This window comes from Podarcis cretensis, assembly GCF_951804945.1.
Source record: "Podarcis cretensis genome assembly, chromosome: 16".
In the NCBI taxonomy this organism is placed as follows: Eukaryota; Metazoa; Chordata; class Lepidosauria; order Squamata; family Lacertidae; genus Podarcis; species Podarcis cretensis.
The window spans coordinates 24,238,622-24,258,271 of NC_137186.1; the positions used below are offsets into that span (position 1 = coordinate 24,238,622).

At 40.2% G+C, this 19,650-nt stretch overlaps 1 protein-coding gene across 11 annotated transcripts in view; it reads right to left on the reverse strand.

Moving 5' to 3' along the window:
- Positions 1–394: 394 nt before the first annotated feature.
- The window catches only part of HORMAD2 (HORMA domain containing 2), a 61,155-nt gene continuing 41,899 nt past the window's right edge, over positions 395–19,650 (reverse strand). For 10 of the 11 annotated variants that reach the window (XM_079957019.1, XM_079957018.1, XM_079957024.1 and 7 more), the window contains 5 exons: positions 17,425–17,582; positions 14,726–14,991; positions 14,000–14,096; positions 12,550–12,599; positions 395–1,854 (listed from right to left, as the gene is read on the reverse strand). In XM_079957019.1, coding sequence (XP_079813145.1) covers positions 1,747–1,854; positions 12,550–12,599; positions 14,000–14,096; positions 14,726–14,991; positions 17,425–17,582 — 679 coding nt within the window. In that variant the 3' untranslated portion in view covers positions 395–1,746. The remainder of the gene's footprint in view (positions 1,855–12,549; positions 12,600–13,999; positions 14,097–14,725; positions 14,992–17,424; positions 17,583–19,650) is intronic. The other variant, XM_079957022.1, reaches the window with a different exon arrangement.

Consider the following 19,650-nt stretch of genomic DNA (forward strand, 5'->3'; position numbering starts at 1 on the left):
CCACTGAATTGGAACAAAGTCAATCCACAAAAAACTTGATTGATGTTTGCTCTGATTCAGTGGTATACGGCTGGTTTTCCCGGGGAAAGCAGCAGAACAAAAACAAACAAACCTAGAAGTCATGGACCAAACAAAAGTGTAGATGAACCCTGACTTCCCATATTTCGGGGATATAGTGGCATTTTTGTGGTGTATTCATCCTGCTATTTTTCAGCCACGGGATGGATAGAGGTGTGTATGTAGGACAGGCACAATTCACGTGAACAGCCATTTCCCCCACTTTTAAAATCTAGCCTTTTCATCAATGATTTAATTTGCTTTAAAGCACATGTTTATTCAAGTTTGGAAGCTAAGGAGGAATTGGGGAACTTGGAACAAGAAATAAACAAGTTAGTTACATTTTGAAACTGCCAATTATTTATTTATTTATCTATTTACAATACATATATTCATTTTCTTTGTAATATTAGTATAGAAACCATTTATATTTATATGCACACACACACACACACACACACACAGTTTCATGCTGCGTTATATTTAGCATATATAGATTAATATAGTTGGTATATAAAGAATATTCAAAAAGGAAGGAATTAATATAAATGTTTTTAAATATTATGAAGTGTTTTAGGATGACTGGAAAAAATTAAGAAGTGCTAAAATTAATGGTAAAGAAAAATGAAATTTTTTAAATCAGTTTTATAATCACCCCTATAACTGTATTTCAGTTAAGCACTATTGTATGCATATGTTCATTTTTAAAAGAAATATAGATGGAAAAGCATTCTAGCACTAAATAGAATACAAATTTAAATGGTGTAAAGTGGCAATAGATTCCCCGGCACATATCATAGCTAGAACTGTTAAACAGACACAAGTGCTAAAGTAGTCTATACTTGCAGGGACGGCATTACTCTTCAGTTCTTTTAAAAAGCATCAGATATTCTGCAGCCTGATGTAGATTCCCCATAAAATATGAACCAAGTGTAGCAATTCCACAATATATGCTTTGTGATGAAGCACTTTGGGGCAGTGTCACTTAATGGAGAGGAAATGGGGCTGTTGTCTGAAGAGTCCTGCCCTCTGGGAAAAGGTGTAGTATGTGGCAATTTGGCCTGGGGTGAGCCAGGGAATGAGAGATGAGACTTTTTATGTGGACAGAAGGCAGATAAATACCTGAATATTTGTAAATTAACAGACTATGGAGCGTGAGTGCAAATCTCCAGTACTCTCATCTACAAAGAATAAATAGGATATTATGGTGACTGTCCCCAAAACCTTCAACTGCTTGGGGAAGTGGAAGTAGACAATGAAGCAACTATTGCATATCCTGCTAGTTTGAGTTACAACTTGCATTTTCAGACTGTGTCATCTTAAATGACAATTAATAACCAAGTGACAGATACAAGCTCAATAGAAATGACTGGAAAGGAAAGAATGGGGGATGTTTCTATCAGTGTGGCAAAAACAACAACTCCAAAACACCCCCAAACCGTATAGAATCTATGTAGGTTCATTCTAGCTTAGCTATACAGCATCAAAGTAACTACACCCTATACATTTATATATGCAGGTCTATTCCACACAGGGTTTAAAACAGGAAACTAGATATAGCCTCTTCAAAATATAGATAATGTTCTGTGCATGGAGAGTTCACTAAAGCAGGTAAAAGATTAGAAGACACAGTAAACAGGAAGGATGCCTACTAGCACATTATAGTCAAAGCAAAGCAGTCCATTGCAGTCATAGATGCTGCGCTGCAAGAATGGAGTTGACTGGCATGCTGACCTTCCTCTTCTTCCCTGGGCCACTTGCTTCCTCCTGGCTAAAAGCACTGTCCAGTCTCAATTTCTGCAAGAGTAATGGGAAAGAAGATTGGTCCTTCAGTATATCTTGTAATTCTAGGCACATCTGCCTCTCTAGAGTAGTGTATTTCAAACTGTGTATTATTCACTAAACTTTCCCCCATCACCTTAAACTTTTCTCCATCAACTTGTCTGCTAAGGAATACTTGCAGGAAGATTGGTGGAACTGTAACATATTGCAGAATATTCCAGAGCATGTTTTAGGGAATGAGTTCCCAAATTGTGATCCACGGACCATCAGTGGTCTGCAAGCTTCATTCAGTTGGTCTGCAGCGTATCTGCATCAACTATTAATATTGATCTTAAAATGTATTTTCATTTCTCCTGTCATTTCTTATTGTGTTACAGACTGAATTCTATGGAGTGCAAATTGTAATACAATAAAATAAAATATAAGAAATATAAGAAGCAAGAGAAATACAATTAAAAATCATACAGGACATTACAATTGCTGCAACAGGAGAGAGAAAAACCATTAAGCGGTCTGTCTACCTAGGTCTTGGTTGAGACTGTGACCTGGAAGAACATACTCAGCATCCACATGCAACTGTACATTGAAGGGGAAGATATCTAGTGGAAGCGAGAAGCAAGCCTGCTTCTCATGGAATCTTGTCAGACATTATGCATCTTTTCTTTGTGCTTGAGAAGAAATTAAATTCAGTTTGCATTTAAAAGGAGGCTTACCTAATTTGCACTATCAGAAACAATACAGCAACTGAAACAAACCACCCTTTGAAATTTGTATGTCTTTGAATTTTGCAGTGCAGCTCTCTGGCCAAGCAATGTGTACAAAAATCCATATATTGGGAGAAAGTGTGCATATAAATGAATATTAGTGGAAATAACATACACAAATCTATATGCTGGAAAATTGCTTTGCAAAATTGTGTATTTTGGGGGAAACTGTGTATAAAATGTGTTTATTAGGAGCAAAAATTGCTGATTAATGTTCATGAGGATTAAAACAAAAATCACAAACTGATGTAGAAATATGGAGAACCAAATTTAAGAATGGAAAAATGAGGAATTGGGAGAAACCAAAATTGTCATATTCACCCGCAGTATACAGTTTGAGTGCCACAGCTTTAGAAGACTGTAGCCTTTTGAATGTGCTGCAATATCAAACAATGGCAAGTACACACAGTCACATCCAACTACCCTAATCAACATTCATGGCCCAAGGCCAACAGTCCATTTTCTGAATCTTCTTTAATTGTATTCATACATCAGATTGTGCCACAAAATATCCTTGTGTCCCAGGCTTAGCTTATTTGTTTTCAGTGAAAAAGCATTTTGTTACAGGTCTTTTAATTGTATCCAGGTAGTGGGAAGGTTCAGAGCAGAGGGACAACAATAGTACTGACTAGAGCATCCTTCATCAACCTAGTGCCCTCCAGATGTTATGGATTACAGCTTTCATCCTTGTTCCATCATGAGGCCATGTTCTATGTTCTACTACCAAGCGAATGCTATAACCATGGCTTCTAAGTGACACAACAGCATAGGAGCCAAGTCCTAGGGGCTGAGGGTTCTTCAACCCCCAATAAAATATTTGACACCCCCCCATTCAAATTGGCATTGCCATTCAAATAGTGTGTGTGCACATCATGTCATGTGATCAGTTATGCAGGATGGGGCTTACCAGTCCCCGCAACATTTTATTCAACTTGGCACCCCTGCACCACAGCACTATTTCATTGCAATTGGCTGCCCTTCCATTTTTCTGACCCTGAGGAAAGTTCCCTTCTCCACAGAATTATTTAACGATGGTGATGATTAATCATAATCATAAATGTAAAAACAAACATTTACGGTAATCTGTATAAATTATTTTTGGGCACAGAATAGCGATAGAGAAACTGTGACGCTTAAGTTGCTGTCTGTTTTCAACTCTCATCAGCCCCAGACAGCATGGCCAATGTTTAGGGGTTGTGGAAGTTATGGGCCAGAGGTTCCATGTTCCGTGCACGGAACAAATGCAGAAATTTCATTGACTTTTTTTTAGACATCCACAGATTGCACACAGCTCAAAGTATAGTATATAAAACTTTACACAGCCAGATCTCACAGTGCACCTCTTTACCCTGTACATAGTGGCAGAACTGCAACCACAAGGACCGCGTTTCCTTTGCAGAAATGCTGCTTTTGAGGGTTCAAATGCTTTCTTCTAGCTGGTCTATAAATATTATTCTACCTTAAACAAAAATAAACTATTTTTATAGAAGGGAGGAAACCTCAAATTGTTAGAAAGCAACTATTTCCAATCTAGGCTTACGAGTAAATGCAGGAGTTGCTAGATAGAGGAACATTTCCCACAGTTTTCTGTTACTTCTGTTAATGCAGTGATCTCCTCATCCCCACATCATCAAAAAGGAGAAGTCCAGCCTTTGCACAGGGGACTGTCTTTAAAAAGTCTTCATTGAAGACTGGAGAAGTTAAGCACACAGGATTAAGCTGACTTCCCCACCACAGCCACCATCAAATGGCTGGGAATTTAAAATGCATGAGTAGGGACTTCTGCTGTGCCTCATGCAGGGTTGGCCTGAGACCAAGACATTTTGATGCCTAAGGCAAAAACAGCTACTTTCCCCTACCCCATGCACAGACACTAATTGAAGTAGCTGACAGCACAAGTAAGTTCAAATGTAGAAGTTTTATTGAAGTGAATGGGAGAGACACTGGTACAGACATGCCTTGTTGCAAAACTGAAGATAAGTTTTGGGGCACAGATAAGTCAGTTTTTAAAGAAAAATCATTGTCTCGTGAATTAAGGTTTAATTTTAAGCTCTTCCTATGCAAAGGATTTAGTTCAAATTAGAAATGGTCTGAAGCTGGGATAGCTCAGTCGGAAGAGCATGAGACTATTAATCTCAGAGTCGTGGGTTCAAGCCCCACATTGAGCAAAAAGATTCCTGCATTGGAGGCGATTGGACTAGATGACCTTGTTGTACATTCCAACTCTACACTTCTATGATTCTATGAACATTTTGGCTCAAGTTCTTTTGGTGATTTGGGAAGGGGTGGGGAGGAGAACTCTCCTGAAGTTTTGGGGGTGGGAAATGTTTGTAAGAATTTGGAAAGGGACTGGTTGACCTTCATTTATCAGGAAAGGTGGCTAAGTGGAGTAGGGAGTTTTTCTTAAAAAAAACAAAACCCAAGTCTTATGACAGCTGTAAGTCACATGAGGGCTCTTTGCATCTTCCCTGCTGCATTTCCAGGTCCAACTGGAACAACAATGTGTAGTTCCCAACTCAACCTCACAACTTGAAAATTCTTATTTTCATTACCACAACCTCCTCAAATTACCATATTTTTTGCTCTATAAGACTCACTTTTTCCCTCCTAAAAAGTAAGAGGAAATGTGTGTGCGTCTTATGGAGCGAATGCAGGCTGCGTAGCTATCCCAGAAGCCAGAACAGCAAGAGGGATTGCTGCTTTCACTGAGCAGCGATCCCTCTTGCTGTTCTGGCTTCTGAGATTCAGAATAATTTTTTTCTTGTTTTCCTCCTCCAAAAACTAGATGCGTCTTGTGGTCTGGTGCGTCTTATAGAGCGAAAAATACGGTATGAAGTCTCCCCCCCCCAAAAAAACAACAACAACTAGGCAATATTAACAAGAATCCAGTTCAGCTCTCAGGTGGATGCTCATAAGCAAACGGGGCTCTCAGGCCTATCGCAGCTGCCTCCCCAGTCTCAGCTTCATCAGAATATCACTCTTCTCTTCTTGGCCTGTCTCCCATCCCATGATGGTACTGGTGGTTGAAGGATGGAGTAAACCTAAGGCTTTCCCATGCCTTTTAGTTAGGTGGTAAGTAATCCAACTGATTACTAATTTGCTCCCTCTAGTTCTTCTCCCGTTACAGATTGCTTCAAAGGTCACTGCAACTGAGGAGAGGGTGTGGCAAGGAGTGAGGCTAGAGGCTGAACTTCAAGATTAGATGATGTAAGGGATGAATGTGGTTGGTAGATATTTGGATATATATATATATATAGTTTTATTTATTGTATCCTTCTTTTGTATTAATATGCTGTTCACTGTTGTGGAAGCCTTTGGGCCAAAAAGAAGTACAGTATATAAATAAACCATAGCAAATAAATCATAATGTTGGGAGAATGCCCATTTAATTAGGCCCCATAATTTAATCAGGAGCACCAAATATAAACAAACAGCCAGGTTAATTAATTGACTAGCACAAGAGTCCAAACTAGTAATAATTTCTGCCTCTCCTACAACTTCTCAAATTCATTCTCCTCCATCATCTCCCAAGACCGATGGATGCCAACAACAAGATGAGGGAAAAGGAAACACGGTTATGCCAGGGGAAACTTATGGTAGACATGAATCTATTCATTCAAATATGTCATTTTTTGTAATGTTTGAGGCCCAAGACCAGGATCTTCCATAGTTTTTTTTTTAAAAGCCTATATATACCTCTAGTTTTTACCAAATATGGTAAGGGAAACTATGAAAAGCAAGTGAATAGTAAAGCCACCCCTTTCTGTGAAATTCTTTCCATACTAGTATCTCCACTGTCATTTGAATGTGTGTGTATATCATTAGAAAAGTGACTTTGCAAGAAAGGCATTTTCATCTTTTTTAAGATCTGTTCCCTAGATAGCCCTTGTCTCAGGCAAACATCCTTTCTGCCCTTCCCTGGAATCACAACAGTGGAAGAGTTTCTGCTCCACCCTGTTGCTTCTTTGGAGCTTTCTTTGTCCTAGGAAAAGCAGTCCTTCTGCCAAGAGCAATGTTAAGGATGGAGGTATGTCTGAGAGTTCCTGCCGAAGGGGAGAGAGCTGCTTTTAGGGAAAGTCTGTCTGCCCCAATACTTCTTTAGTCACACTTTTAACATGCTGTGTGGAGAATGGATGGCTAGATGGGGAAGAACCAGTTGGTGGCTGGAGGGGGTGTGGGTCGGAACTGCCACATTTTCCTAGCAACAGCACTTGTTTGAGTGATCAGTAAAAGTGATACCACTGCAATGGGTGTGCCAGCTGGATGGCAGACACTATAAGAGCCAGGCTAAATGGAAGAGATTTAGAAATAAAATACATTTAGGTCACCCAGAGCAACTTAATAATCCATTCCATTGTAACAATTTCCATAGGGGTAGTCTGTTACTAGATCTACTCATGTATCTGTACACGCATATGTGAAACCGTATCGATCCTGCATGTTCATGGAACTATTATTGTGGGGCTCGTTACTGGAGATGCTTGTATGCCACAGATGTTATTGAAATGGACACTATTATTTTAAAAATACCGGCTGAAATCCTGCTTATTTAAGGGAGTTAGCGAAGACCAACGAATGTAAGAAAAGGTCCCGCTTACAAGCATCTGGCTGGGCACTATGAGAACAGAATGCTAGGTTAGATGGGCCATTAGCCAGCTCCAGCAGATAGTCTCTTTTTATGTTCTTAATCTAAATGAATATATGTTTATTTACAAAAAAATGGCGGACATAAGTAAAATGGCTTTGCAGCTCAAAGTGACAAAACATAAAGATAAAATAGCAGGGAAGTTATTGAATACAATCTACTGTGGTTACCCAAATCTATACTGCCTGGATCATTAGCTTAAAAGTTCCTATTAGAAATAGAGAGATACAATGAGATATGCCATTATGGAATATGAGTAGGCACTCAGAAACCCAGACAAGCTATTGGGAAACTGAAATCCACCAGGAAGGGGAAAATTTCACATGCAAATGATGTGGGTTCAGATCTGACATGAACTGATCTGTGTCTGAACTGAGGGAGATCAGTGGAATAAAAGAAGGTAGAGAGAAGTGAGAGGGTACATGCAATAGTTTTAATGGAATTGACAAGCTGCATTACAGCTAATGTGTGCAACAGCATCCCAGCCCTTTTCTGGAATGAGTATTTAGAGCAGAGAACTGGCAAAGGTGGGTGGGTTGATTAACATTTTCTTTGTTCACCATTTCATAATTCCTCCCTCAAAGCTCCTTTCCTTAGCATAGGGTTCCAAACACACATTATCCTTGCAAATGCACACTTTGAATCTCATAGGAGAGGAAGTTATTTGGGCAGGAAATGGGTGAGATTTAGAGTAAAGAAATGGTGGACACAGAAAGGATTAAGCAGCCTTCCCTTCTATTTCTAAATTTCCCCTTTGGAACTGACTTTAACTTTTTAAAAGAGAGCCTTGGAACACACTTACATGCATTAGCACAGGGATGGGAAATCTGTGGCCCTCCTGTTGTCTCCCATCTGCTCCAGCCAAAGTTGCCAATATATAGGAATAGTCTGAGATGGTGAGATCAACACATGGAGGACCACAGGTTCCCATCTCTCTATTGGTTAGCTCTTGAGCCAAGTAAAGGTAAAGGTAAAGGGACCCCTGACCATTAGGTCCAGTCGTAGCCGACTCTGGGGTTGCGGCGCTCATCTCACTTTATTGGCCGAAGGAGCCGGCGTACAGCTTCTGGGTCATGTGGCCAGCATGACTAAGCCGCTTCTGGCGAACCAGAGTAGTGCATGGAAACGCCGTTTACCTTCCCGCCAGAGCGGTTCCTATTTATCTACTTGCACTTTGACGTGCTTTCGAACTGCTAGGTTGGCAGGAGCAGGGACCGAGCAACGGGAGCTCACCCCGTTGCAGGAATTCGAACCGCCAACCTTCTGATCAGCAAGCCCTAGGCTCTGTGGTTTAACCCACAGCGCCACCTGCGTCCCTCTTGAGCCAAGTACTTCAGCTTAATTTGGCTGTATACCGGGCTAAGTAAAGAAGAGTCAGCTACAAAATGAGATCACCCTAATACATTCTTTGATCTCTCTTGCCTACGTTTTACTGCACTTTCTTACCCACAATGTTATATTCAAATTTTTGTAGTCTGGTTTTCTTTGTGAGCCCGATTCCACTAAAGTATGTGCTAATCATTTATTTGGCTTGCCTACTTCCTAGTGAGACAATGGGAAGGGAAAGTCCCTGTGGTATGTGGAACAGAATGAATGAATCATTCACAAAGTAATGGCATTTTGAGATCAGTGTACTGCTTTTGTCTAGCAACCTGGTGCTCTTTTCCCCTGAAGTAGTCCACATGAACTTTCCTGTAGTCAAAAGAGTCTCTGAAAAATGGCAGTCCATTTCCCCATTGATAAAATTGCCAATGAAAATGGTTATTTATTTATGCTAGAAATTAATTACTGTGGTGACAAAAAGTAGAGGGAAGAATGTGCCCACATCTATTCCTTGACAGTAGAGTGCCCAGTACTAACGTGTTCTACTTTAATACAAGCCATCAAATTTAAATCTGCAGCATGCATGAATCATGCCATTTTAATGAGGGCCACTATCCACAGTGTGTGTTCAATGAGTCAGCACTTTCAGACTGCTGAGTAAAGGAAGTGCAAAATTGTATCCTTCCTATTTTTTCATACAAGAGACAAGGGCTGACGTGAACAAGCCCTAAACTTACTCAATGATTACTTCAGACAAAATGTCATGTCATCATTTCAAAATATACCACATACACTGAGTCAGTAGCCTCGTGGGTCAAAGTTTGGACACCATTACAGGGTGCCAAACTTTCAGTTATTTAATATATTACAGTATGTATATTTTTGTCCTGTGCTGCCACTGAGACTTTCTGCCTCAAGCACTAAATGTTTTGGGCTGACACAGGGTTAACGAGCATTTTTTACTCTATGAAGCCAAACCCTCTAGCAGCAACCTTGTCCTCCTCAGCTGAAGTATATTTTCCCTTACATAGGTTTCTGTTATCACCTTCATCTGGCTATGCATTACTGTGTGCTGTACATTGCAAACAGTTAAAATAATTTTAAAAGAAACCTTTTAATGGTTTGCAAAATCATTGGCATAATAATTCATATAGCACTTTTGTGGTGTTCAAAGTCTGCACACACTTATTTCAGAAATCCTGTCCTGTAAGACAGTCTTACCACTCTAATCTTGCAGGCAGGCAGCTGAGGCTGCAATCCTAAGGGGTGTGGGGGGGGTGGGGGGGTGCAAAATCCAAAGACAGTTCTACAGTCATTTGATTTCATCAACCATTACCAAGAAGTTCCAAAACCATGGCACATTTGTAATCCAGAGATTACGAATTCCCCCCTCCTCAATCTAATTTGAATACTAAAGGATTTTACATCTTGACAGAACCAACACAACTACTGCTGTTTTAAGGAATGTCAGCATTGATTCCAAGCATCCCCGAAAAGCTGAAAACAAGCATTAAGTTCTCCTTTTTATATCAGTCCTGGAGGTTTTGTTAAACATGATTAGAAAGGACCAGTTGGTTAAAGGAGTTCAGGTCGGAGTTAGACATTACAAGTTAAGAGCATTTGCAGATGACCTAGTATTGACTTTGCAACAGCCAGACACTAGTACTAAAAGAGTATTAGAACTAATTGAAATATTTGGTCGAGTAGCAGGTTTTAAATTGAACAAACAAAAAACGAAAGTGTTGGAAAAAAACTTAACAATGGAAGAAAGAGAGAGTTTTCAGAATGAAACAGGCCTGGAAATAACAAAAAGGGTAAAATACCTGGGGTTAAACTTAACATCCAAGAATGTGAATTTATTTAAGGATAATTATGAAAAAATTTGGGCAGAGGTAAAGAAAGATCTGGAAATATGGTCAAGGTTGAAACTTTCCTTGTTAGGCCGAATTGCTACTATTAAGATGAATGTATTGCCTAGAATGCTGTTTTTATTCCAGACGTTGCAGATTTTGGACAAGATGGATTGTTTCAGGAAGTGGCAGAAAGACATATCAAAATTTGTCTGGCAGGGCAAAAAGCCCAGAATTAAATTTAAGATTTTAACTGATGCAAAGGATAGAGGGGGGTTTGCCCTGCCGGACTTAAGACTTTATTATGAATCGGCAGCTTTCTGCTGGTTGAAACACTGGCTACTTCTTGAGAACACTGACATTTTGGACCTGGAAGGGTACGACAATAGCTTTGGTTGGCATGCATATTTATGGTATGACAAGGTAAAGGTGTACAAAAGTTTTAAAAACCATATTGTGAGGAAAGCATTGTATAATGTTTGGATTAGATATAAAGATCTGTTGGAAAGTAAAACCCCTAGGTGGGTGTCACCAATGGAAGCTAGGGAAGTAAAAAAGCTTAATATGGACTCTAAATGGCCAAAATATCATGAAATTTTAGAATTTGATGGTGAAAGGGTGAAACTTCAGAGTTATGAGAAACTAAAGCCTAAGGTTCGAGATTGGTTGCATTATCATCAGATAAATGAGACATTTAAACAGGACAGAAAAATAGGATTTCAGAAAGAGAAGTCAAAACTAGAAACAGAACTGTTGGAACCCAATACTAAGAACTTATCAAAAATGTATAACTTGCTGTTGAAATGGAATACACAGGATGAAACGGTGAAATCAGCTATGATTAAATGGGCACAAGATATCGGTCATGATATTATGTTTGCTGACTGGGAACAGTTATGGACCACCGGTATCAAATTTACTGCATGTAATGCTTTAAAAGAAAATATTATGAAAATGATCTATCGGTGGTACATGACCCCAGTCAAGCTTGCAAAAATTTACCATTTGCCTAATAATAAGTGTTGGAAATGTAATGAGACTGAAGGCACCTTCTACCATCTTTGGTGGACCTGCCCAAAGGTTAAGGCTTTCTGGGAAATGATCTATAATGAAATTAAGAAGGTCCTTAAGTGGACTTTTCCTAAGAAACCAGAGGCTTTCCTTTTGGGCATGGTTGGCCAAGTGGTGTTAAGGAAGGATAGGATTTTTTTTATGTACGCCACTACAGCAGCAAGAATTCTACTGGCAAAGTATTGGAAGACGCAAGAACTACCTACTCTGGAAGAATGGCAAACAAAGGTGATTGACTTTATGGGACTGGCCGAGATGACGGGCAGAATCCGTGACCAGGGGAAAGAGACAGTGGAAGAGGACTGGAAGAAATTTAAAATATATCTTAAGAACAATTGTAAAATTGATGAATGTTAAGATGTCAGGGGGTAAGAGGTAAAGAAATTGCAGCAGTAATCAAAAAACTAAAGGAACTTTTATGAAAGGGAATTAAGATAATGGACTTAAGGGTTGCTAAAGAATCAATAAACAAGGATGCAGGGATGGGGAGGTATGGGGAAGTCAAAAGAAAGAAGGGTATGAAACGATCAGTTGGAAATTGTGTTGTTTTGTGTTGCTTTTGTTATCTGTTTGAAAAACGAATAAAAATTATTATAAAAAAAAAGAAAACAAGCATTAAGTTCTCATCTAATGTTGGCACCATCATGTGGCACTAGGGATTGGTTAGAAGTGTGGCCTAATGCTAGAAGATCTAGCTGTTTCAGATAAATCACAATTTGGGGTTTTGCTTTTTAGGCGATATTCCGTTGTGCACTATTGCAAAATATTTTCCAAACTTCCTGGACTACTACTGGAAATGAAGATACATTGGCTTTAGGTGGTACCAGCAAAGACAGTAAGCCACATTCTCCAGCTTCAGGTGTCACTTCAGGGTGCAGGGATAGTTGAAGGGAACAATTGATTTCACATGGTGCATGAAGACTTATTGAAGTGTTGGTCCAAGCCAGGGGTAGAGGAACATTTGCATACCACTTCAGGCAGAAAAATGCCTTGAACTGGCACTGGTAGTCAGAGAATCAGCAATTGTTAATCATATTTACAATGTAGTGATGCTCACCTGATGAGATGCTTTTTCCGCCCCTTTTACACCAGTCTTTCTAGATGTTTCTGAAATATCAACATTATGCTGTTTCAGGTAGATATCTTTTTAAAAATACTCTATTATTTAAATATATACCTTTTAAAAAAATATTTTGATAAACACAAATTTATAATACAGACAAACCCCTGAATACAAAGGAGCTAAATCAGGAAAATTAAAATGCATCTCTTTTAATGTAAAATATTAGTTGGACACCAGATCAGTCATAAGAACATAATCCCTACTGCATAAGACCAAAGGCCTATCTCTATCCATGTGTCCTACCGTAGCTAACTAAGTATCTATGGGAAGTCCCCAAGTAGTAGCCCTCTCCCACTATTCTTCCTAGTGATTGGTATTTAGAGCCATGGTACTTCTGATCCTGTATATAGTATAGCCTTTCAAGTTACTGTAGGCCATGGCTTCCAGGTATGAGGGTGTTTAACATAAGCTAAGACCACACAGGGACACGGGTGGCGCTATGGGTTAAACCACAGAGCCTAGGGCTTGCCGATCAGAAGGTTGGCGGTTCGAATCAAAGTGCAAGTAGATAAATAGGTACCACTCTGACAGCAAGGTAAACAGTGTTTCCGTGCGCTGCTCTGGTTTGCCATGCTCGCCACATGACCTGGAAGCTGTACGCCGGCTCCCTCGGCCAATAAAGCGAGATGAGCATTGCAACCCCAGAGTTTTCCACGACTGGACCTAATGGGCAGGGGCCCTTTACCTTTAAGACCACACAGGCTAATGAAACAAGTGAAGAGTTTACCAAGATGCAAAACAATATGGAGTTATGAGAAAAAGAAATGCAGTGCAAAAGTTACAGAAGACCAATTCATTTCCTTTGGAGCAAAATAGCAAAATAAAGTAGATAAAAATGCCACCCACTTTCCCTAGACTTAACCAGTTCTCACCTCACCAGACTCTCAAGAGGAATCTTATTCTTGAGTAGCAGCCCTTTCTTATTTGCTTGCCTGTGTCCCAGGCTTAGACAGTTTCTCATTGCACTGAGTTCCACCTTGAACTAAACAGCTCCTGGCTAGCTACCTGCAGCGATAGACTCCCGCCTATCACAGGCCCCAGAAAGAGCCCGTGGTAATACCAGAAAGCACTATTGCAGGGGGGGGGCACTTCACTTGGCAAGCATCAGACTGGGCCTTTCTGTGGTGGCCCCATCCCTATGACATGCTCTTCTGTGTGACATACGCCTAGTTCCTTGCTGACTATAAACAGGCCTTAAGTGCCTGGCTATTTCTGATGTTTATAATTGCTATTAACTGATTGCTGGTCTCATATTTGATAGTCATCATTTTAACCATTACTAGTATATATATATTTTTTATAGCTTTATATTCTATAAATTACTTTGAGAAGGTTATCACTGTTAAAGGTGGCACAAAAATATTTCAAATGAATAAAGAAATACCTGCTCCCTTTTGATTAAAAAAAACACTGTTTTGGCCTTCTGAATCTGCATTCCCTTCATGCATCCTGTTTTTGTCCATGCCATCAACTTGAAGGTTCTGTAAAACAATTTACAGCACAGGGATTCTTTTTTATTCAGTTCAGTACAGGGAAGAGTTATCTGCATGTTCATGACTAACTCTGCTAATTAGTTAATTATTTCGCAAACAATAATATGTGATTTTGAGTTATTATTCCATTGATTAATTTTGGAACTTCCTTTGTTCCTTTCTATACAACCCTGGTGGTTTGTTGTTGCTGGTTTGTTTTTGGTTTTTTAAAAAACCATATCAGACATCTGGATGTGCCCTTAGAAATAACTTCTTGAGCATAAGGACTGTTCAACAGTCCACCATCCTGCCTGTGAAACAACCTGCCCTGAAGAAAGACTGAACAGATATTGTGCAGTGGATGCTTTAATAATAGGATGTTTTCTTTCAGCAGCATGGTCAAACACAACCACCATTCAATCCCTTTTAAATCTAGAATTTTAAGTAGTAGTAATAGTAATAATAATTTTATTATTTATACTCCACCCATCTGTCTGGGTTTCCCCAGCAACTCTGGGCAGTTTACAGCAAATAAAAAATTGTAAAACATCAAACATTAAAAATTTCCCAATACAGGGCTGCCCCCCTATTACAACATATACACACAATGGATTCAGGAAAATGATATTGTATATAACCTCTTCCTTTACTTTAGTGCTGCCTTCTTCTTCTTCCTCATCACAGTCTAGCCCCTGATGGGAGATCTCAGTGGAACCATTCTCCTCAACCAGATTGCTCTCCAGCAACCCCATCCGTTTGCTATCTGTTGTTACTCTCACTTTCATAATGTGGAACCCAGTGGAGACTGACCCGACTTTGAGGTTCACTGGTTCGCCATCAAAAAGCAGGCAATCAGAGATGTTGCCTTCCTTAAAGCCAGGGGGTTGGTAATCATTGGGTGTGACTGCAAAGGAAAGACATATGAAATCCTGTGCTGCACAGCCTGAAGCAAAAGGCAAATGCAGGCCCCAGAGCAAGAAGCTAGGCTAGGCAGCTGAAGAAAATCGAAAAAACAACAACCATGGTTAGTTCATTAGATATTGTGCTCCATGTTATTTTGTGCATCTCTTGTTTATTTATTATTTATGTCAAAGAATTAAATACCACTTGATTTTTTTTAAAAGCCCTGCAAAGTGGTTTATGAAGAGAATAAAACAATGAAATTATCAAAATGAATTATTTGTTCCAACATTTATTTATTTATTTATTTATTTATTTATAGCATTTTAACACCGCTGTTCAGTCAAAAGAAGTTCCCAGAATGGCTTACATAAGAATCAGAGAATTGTTAACTTGGAATGAACTCAAAGGGTCACCTAGTGAGTCCAACTTCTTACTATGCTGGAATCTCAATTAAAGCATCCCATCCAACCTCTGCTTTAAAACCTTCAAGGAAGGAGAGCCCACTACCTCCTGAGGGAGGTGAACAGCTCTTACTGTCAGAAAGTTATTCCTGATGTTTAGTTGGAATCTCCTTTCTTGTAACTTCAACCCGTTGGTTCAGGTCCTAGCCTCCAGAGCAGGAGAAAACAAGCTTGCTTCCTCTTCCATGTGACAGCATTTTAGATATTTGAAACCAGCCATTTGAACCCATTTGGTTTTGTCACCAACCTCGTGGCAAATTGTCACAACTTTGTAGGGTTAGGCGGTTAGGCATTGGAGTTTTAGGTTGAAGGTGAGGAGAGGTAGTGGCCATCACCTACCCCTCCTAATTCAAGGGTATTCCGTAAAGAAATTCGAGGGGCGTGGTCTCTGTCCAAAGCCCCAGATGGGGGGCTAGGGCCATGGCACAACCCCTAGCGGTGACCCCGGGGGAGTACCTAGTTGATGTGCATCAGCAGGGCTTCTCCCAACTGGTGGTTAACCCTTCCAAGACTTCCTGCAGATGGGCAGGAGTCAGATATAGTCATTTCGTTTCCAATGCCTAAGCCAATACCACTCACATTCTGTAACCAATAAAGTTGTGGCCTTTTTTGCCCATTAATCTAAAATACTGGTTTCATGTGTCTTTATTCCAACATCCTGGAAGGTATTGGGACCTTGCCACACAATCTCCTTTTTTTCTCATTTGAACCTGTTGGTTCAGGCCCTAGCCTCCAGAGCAGGAGAAAACAAGCTTGCTTCCTCTTCCACGTGACAGCATTTTTTATATTTGAAGATGGCTATCATATTTCCTCTCAGTCTCCTCTTATCCAGGCCAAACATAGCAACTCCCTCAACTGTTCCTCATAAGGCTCAGCTTCCAGACCTTTTATCATCTTGGTAGTCCTCCTCTGCACATGTTCCATCATGTCAGTATTTTTCTTAAATTGCGGTTCTCTAGAGGTGCTCTGACCAAGACAGAATAGAGCAGGACTATTACTTCCCTTAATTAGGATACTATACTCTGTCGATGCAGCCTACAATAGCACTAGGTTTCTTTGCTGCTGCATAACACTGTTGACTCAGGTTTGTTGTCTACAAAGACCCCTAGATCTTTTTCACATGTACTACTGTCAAGCCAGGGACGCAGGTGGCACTGTGGGTTAAACCACACAGCCTAGGACTTGCTGATCAGAAGGTCGGCGGTTCGAATCCCTGTGAAGGGGTGAGCTCCCCCTGCTCGGTCCCTGCTCCTGCCAACCTAGCAGTTTGAAAGCATGTCAAAGTGCAAGTAGATAAATAGGTATCGCTGTGGCGGGAAGGTAAATGGTGTTTCCGTGCACTGCTCTGGTTCGCCAGAAGCAGCTTAGTCATGCTGGCCACATGACCCGGAAGCTGTATGCCGGCTCCCTCGGCCAATAAAGCGAGATGAGCGCCGCAACTCCAGAGTCGGCCACGACAGGACCTAATGGTCAGGGGTCCCTTTACCTTTACTGTCAAGCCAAGTGTCTCCCATCTTATGTTTGTGCAGCTGTTTGTTCAACCTAAAGCCTTACATTTGTCATTATTGAAATTCATTTTATTAGTTTTGGCCCACTTCTCATCTTGAATCCTGATTCAATCCTGTCTTCTGAGGCATTGACTACCCCTCCCACTTTGTTTGGATGAGCATAACCACAATACTTTCATCCAAGTCATTTATAAAGTTCTTAAACAAGAACAGAACACTGTGGACAGAACCCTGTGGTCCCCCACTTGTCACATTTTTCTAGGATGACAAGGAACCACTTAGGTATGTAGCTGTTCTCACACGATCCCTCCATTCCTTCCCGCTGCCCATCTTGACAACCAATTTGCCTCCAAGCTGCAAACTCTGACGTACATTTTGATAGCAGTTCCTCAATTTCCTTGTTTGTGTGCTAGTCCTGGGAATTAAATTAAGGGAAGCAAAGAAAGGTGGAATCTCATCACCTACCATCATTGTAGTAGAACAGTTTCATGGTCAATGTAATGTCATTAGGCAGAGGTCCAAGATTCTGCATTAAGACATACAGTTTGCGGATCAGCAAGATGCTGGCTTGCTTAATTTCCTCACGGTTCCCTCCATTTGTAAAGTTCCCTTGAGTGTCACCACTGAAACAATAAAGAAGTCAAAGTCTGCTCCAAATCATATGGCTCAACATTAAGGCATAAAACAAACTTTAAAAGTAGATACACTCAACAGGTGCCAAGAAACAGTTTACTGAATTGAGGAGCTGAAGTTCAATATAATCCTATAAAATAAGCTACTGCACCAGAAAATAGATGTGCAGGATCAGATGCAAGGGACGCTACTTTCTATGCAATACCAGCACAATGCATAGCTGTGTACTGACAACATGGGAAGCTGACATGTGCTATGTCAAACCACTGATTCCATTGGCAGGAGTCTTTTCCAAACCTTTGGGCCTTTTGCATGGAAAGCATGTGCTCTGCTACTGAACTTTGGTCCTTCCCCCAACCTATGAACCAACCCTAGGAGTTTGAACCCACAGGAGCATGAGTCAGTTGCAAGATGATGTGCCACTGACAGTCATGGACAGTTCCGCTCTCATGAATAACTGCTCGTGTGAACACTAGTTGCATGAGCAGTGTGACATGAAAGCCTTGAACACACACAAGATTGCAAATCTGATTGCATCTGTTGGGATTTTTTTAACAATGTGTCCGTTTCATGGAATTGGAGCAATGATCTTACATGAGTTCACAGTACTCTAATCATATAATTTCACGTGATAAATTATTTGTGGGATCGAGCAACCTATGGAACATTAGAACAGACTCTGAAGTGTTCTTTGTCATTATACCTTCCCTAAATGAGTGGAAGACACATGGAAAGAGGGCCAAGGACAGAACAAGAGGTATGTGCCATCTGAAGACACTTCAGCTATCACAGATCTACTTACAACAAAGCAACTTGAAACATGTACAGTGATATGCTGCTGCAGCCTCTTCTGATAAGATTGCAGATTGAGTTGCCAGACTTAGGATAACGTTGTAGTTACACCAACGCAAGCCAGTGTGTATGTGTTGGCTATAGCATCTAACCATTCTACAGGATTTGAACATCAATCTCACAGCGCCAGTAGAAGCCAAAATAGCAAAATGATTTTCAGTCACAAAAGCAACCACTGCCACTTATGCCCCACTGGCAAATATAGAACACCCACTGACACATTTTACAGTAAGGATATAAAAGGGCTGCACAGTCTTTTCACCACTATAATCAAGATAAATAGGAAAGACAGATTTGCAGTGGGCTACTGCCTAGAATTACAAAATTTGTCATTAACACATGAATTGACACTATGACTGTGGAAAGGGCACAGCTCCAAAATTAAAAATGGTTATGAATACTCATTTGTTCAGCATTTGTATCTATGAATCCTATCTAAGAAATAAGAAAGCAATTTCAGAAACCATCAGATTGCCACTGGAGAGTATGTGCTCATCCTTCTAAGAAAGATTTAATTAAAGCAAGCTGAACAGGTTTATTTCAGCACCTCTAAATCTGTAACCCAGATCTTGACATCTAGCTCCAGTTCACACAGCGAGAAGACTAGGTGCAAAGTGAGTGGTGAGATATTCAAGAGGATAATTAAAAGTGCCAAATCACATTAACATCATGAGTACCTTGTGAAGTGGCTTATCAAAGAAAATCTGAATTCTAGGTTGTACGGGGTATTTTAACTAAATGGTACTGTATATGATTTTGTAGAACTGTTTACAAACTACAGTTCCACATGATTTGTGCCACCTGGTGGCAGTGGTGGGGAAAGCACCATCTGACAGGAAAGTTGTGCAATTTGGAGTCCAATTACCGTAATACATCTCAGTTAATCTGTCAAATCAGAAGATGGCTTGAGGGCCTGAGGCCACTCACTATTGTCTCTGTCTGATCCTGATCTTGCCCTGAAGCAAGTCCCACTGTATTTAGTATTATTTATTCCTTAGGAGGTAGAAACGTGATTGCACCCTTAGTTCTGTAAAGAGAAATCTTATAGTTATCTAATTGACAGGCTTGTTGTAGGAGACATGCAAAGTAGTTTGCATGTGAAAAGGCACTACACAGTAAATAAATAAATAAAACAAAAGTCCATCTGCATAAGAGCAGTTTTCTCAAATTAAACATTTCAAGGCAGGAATAGGGAACCAAATGCAG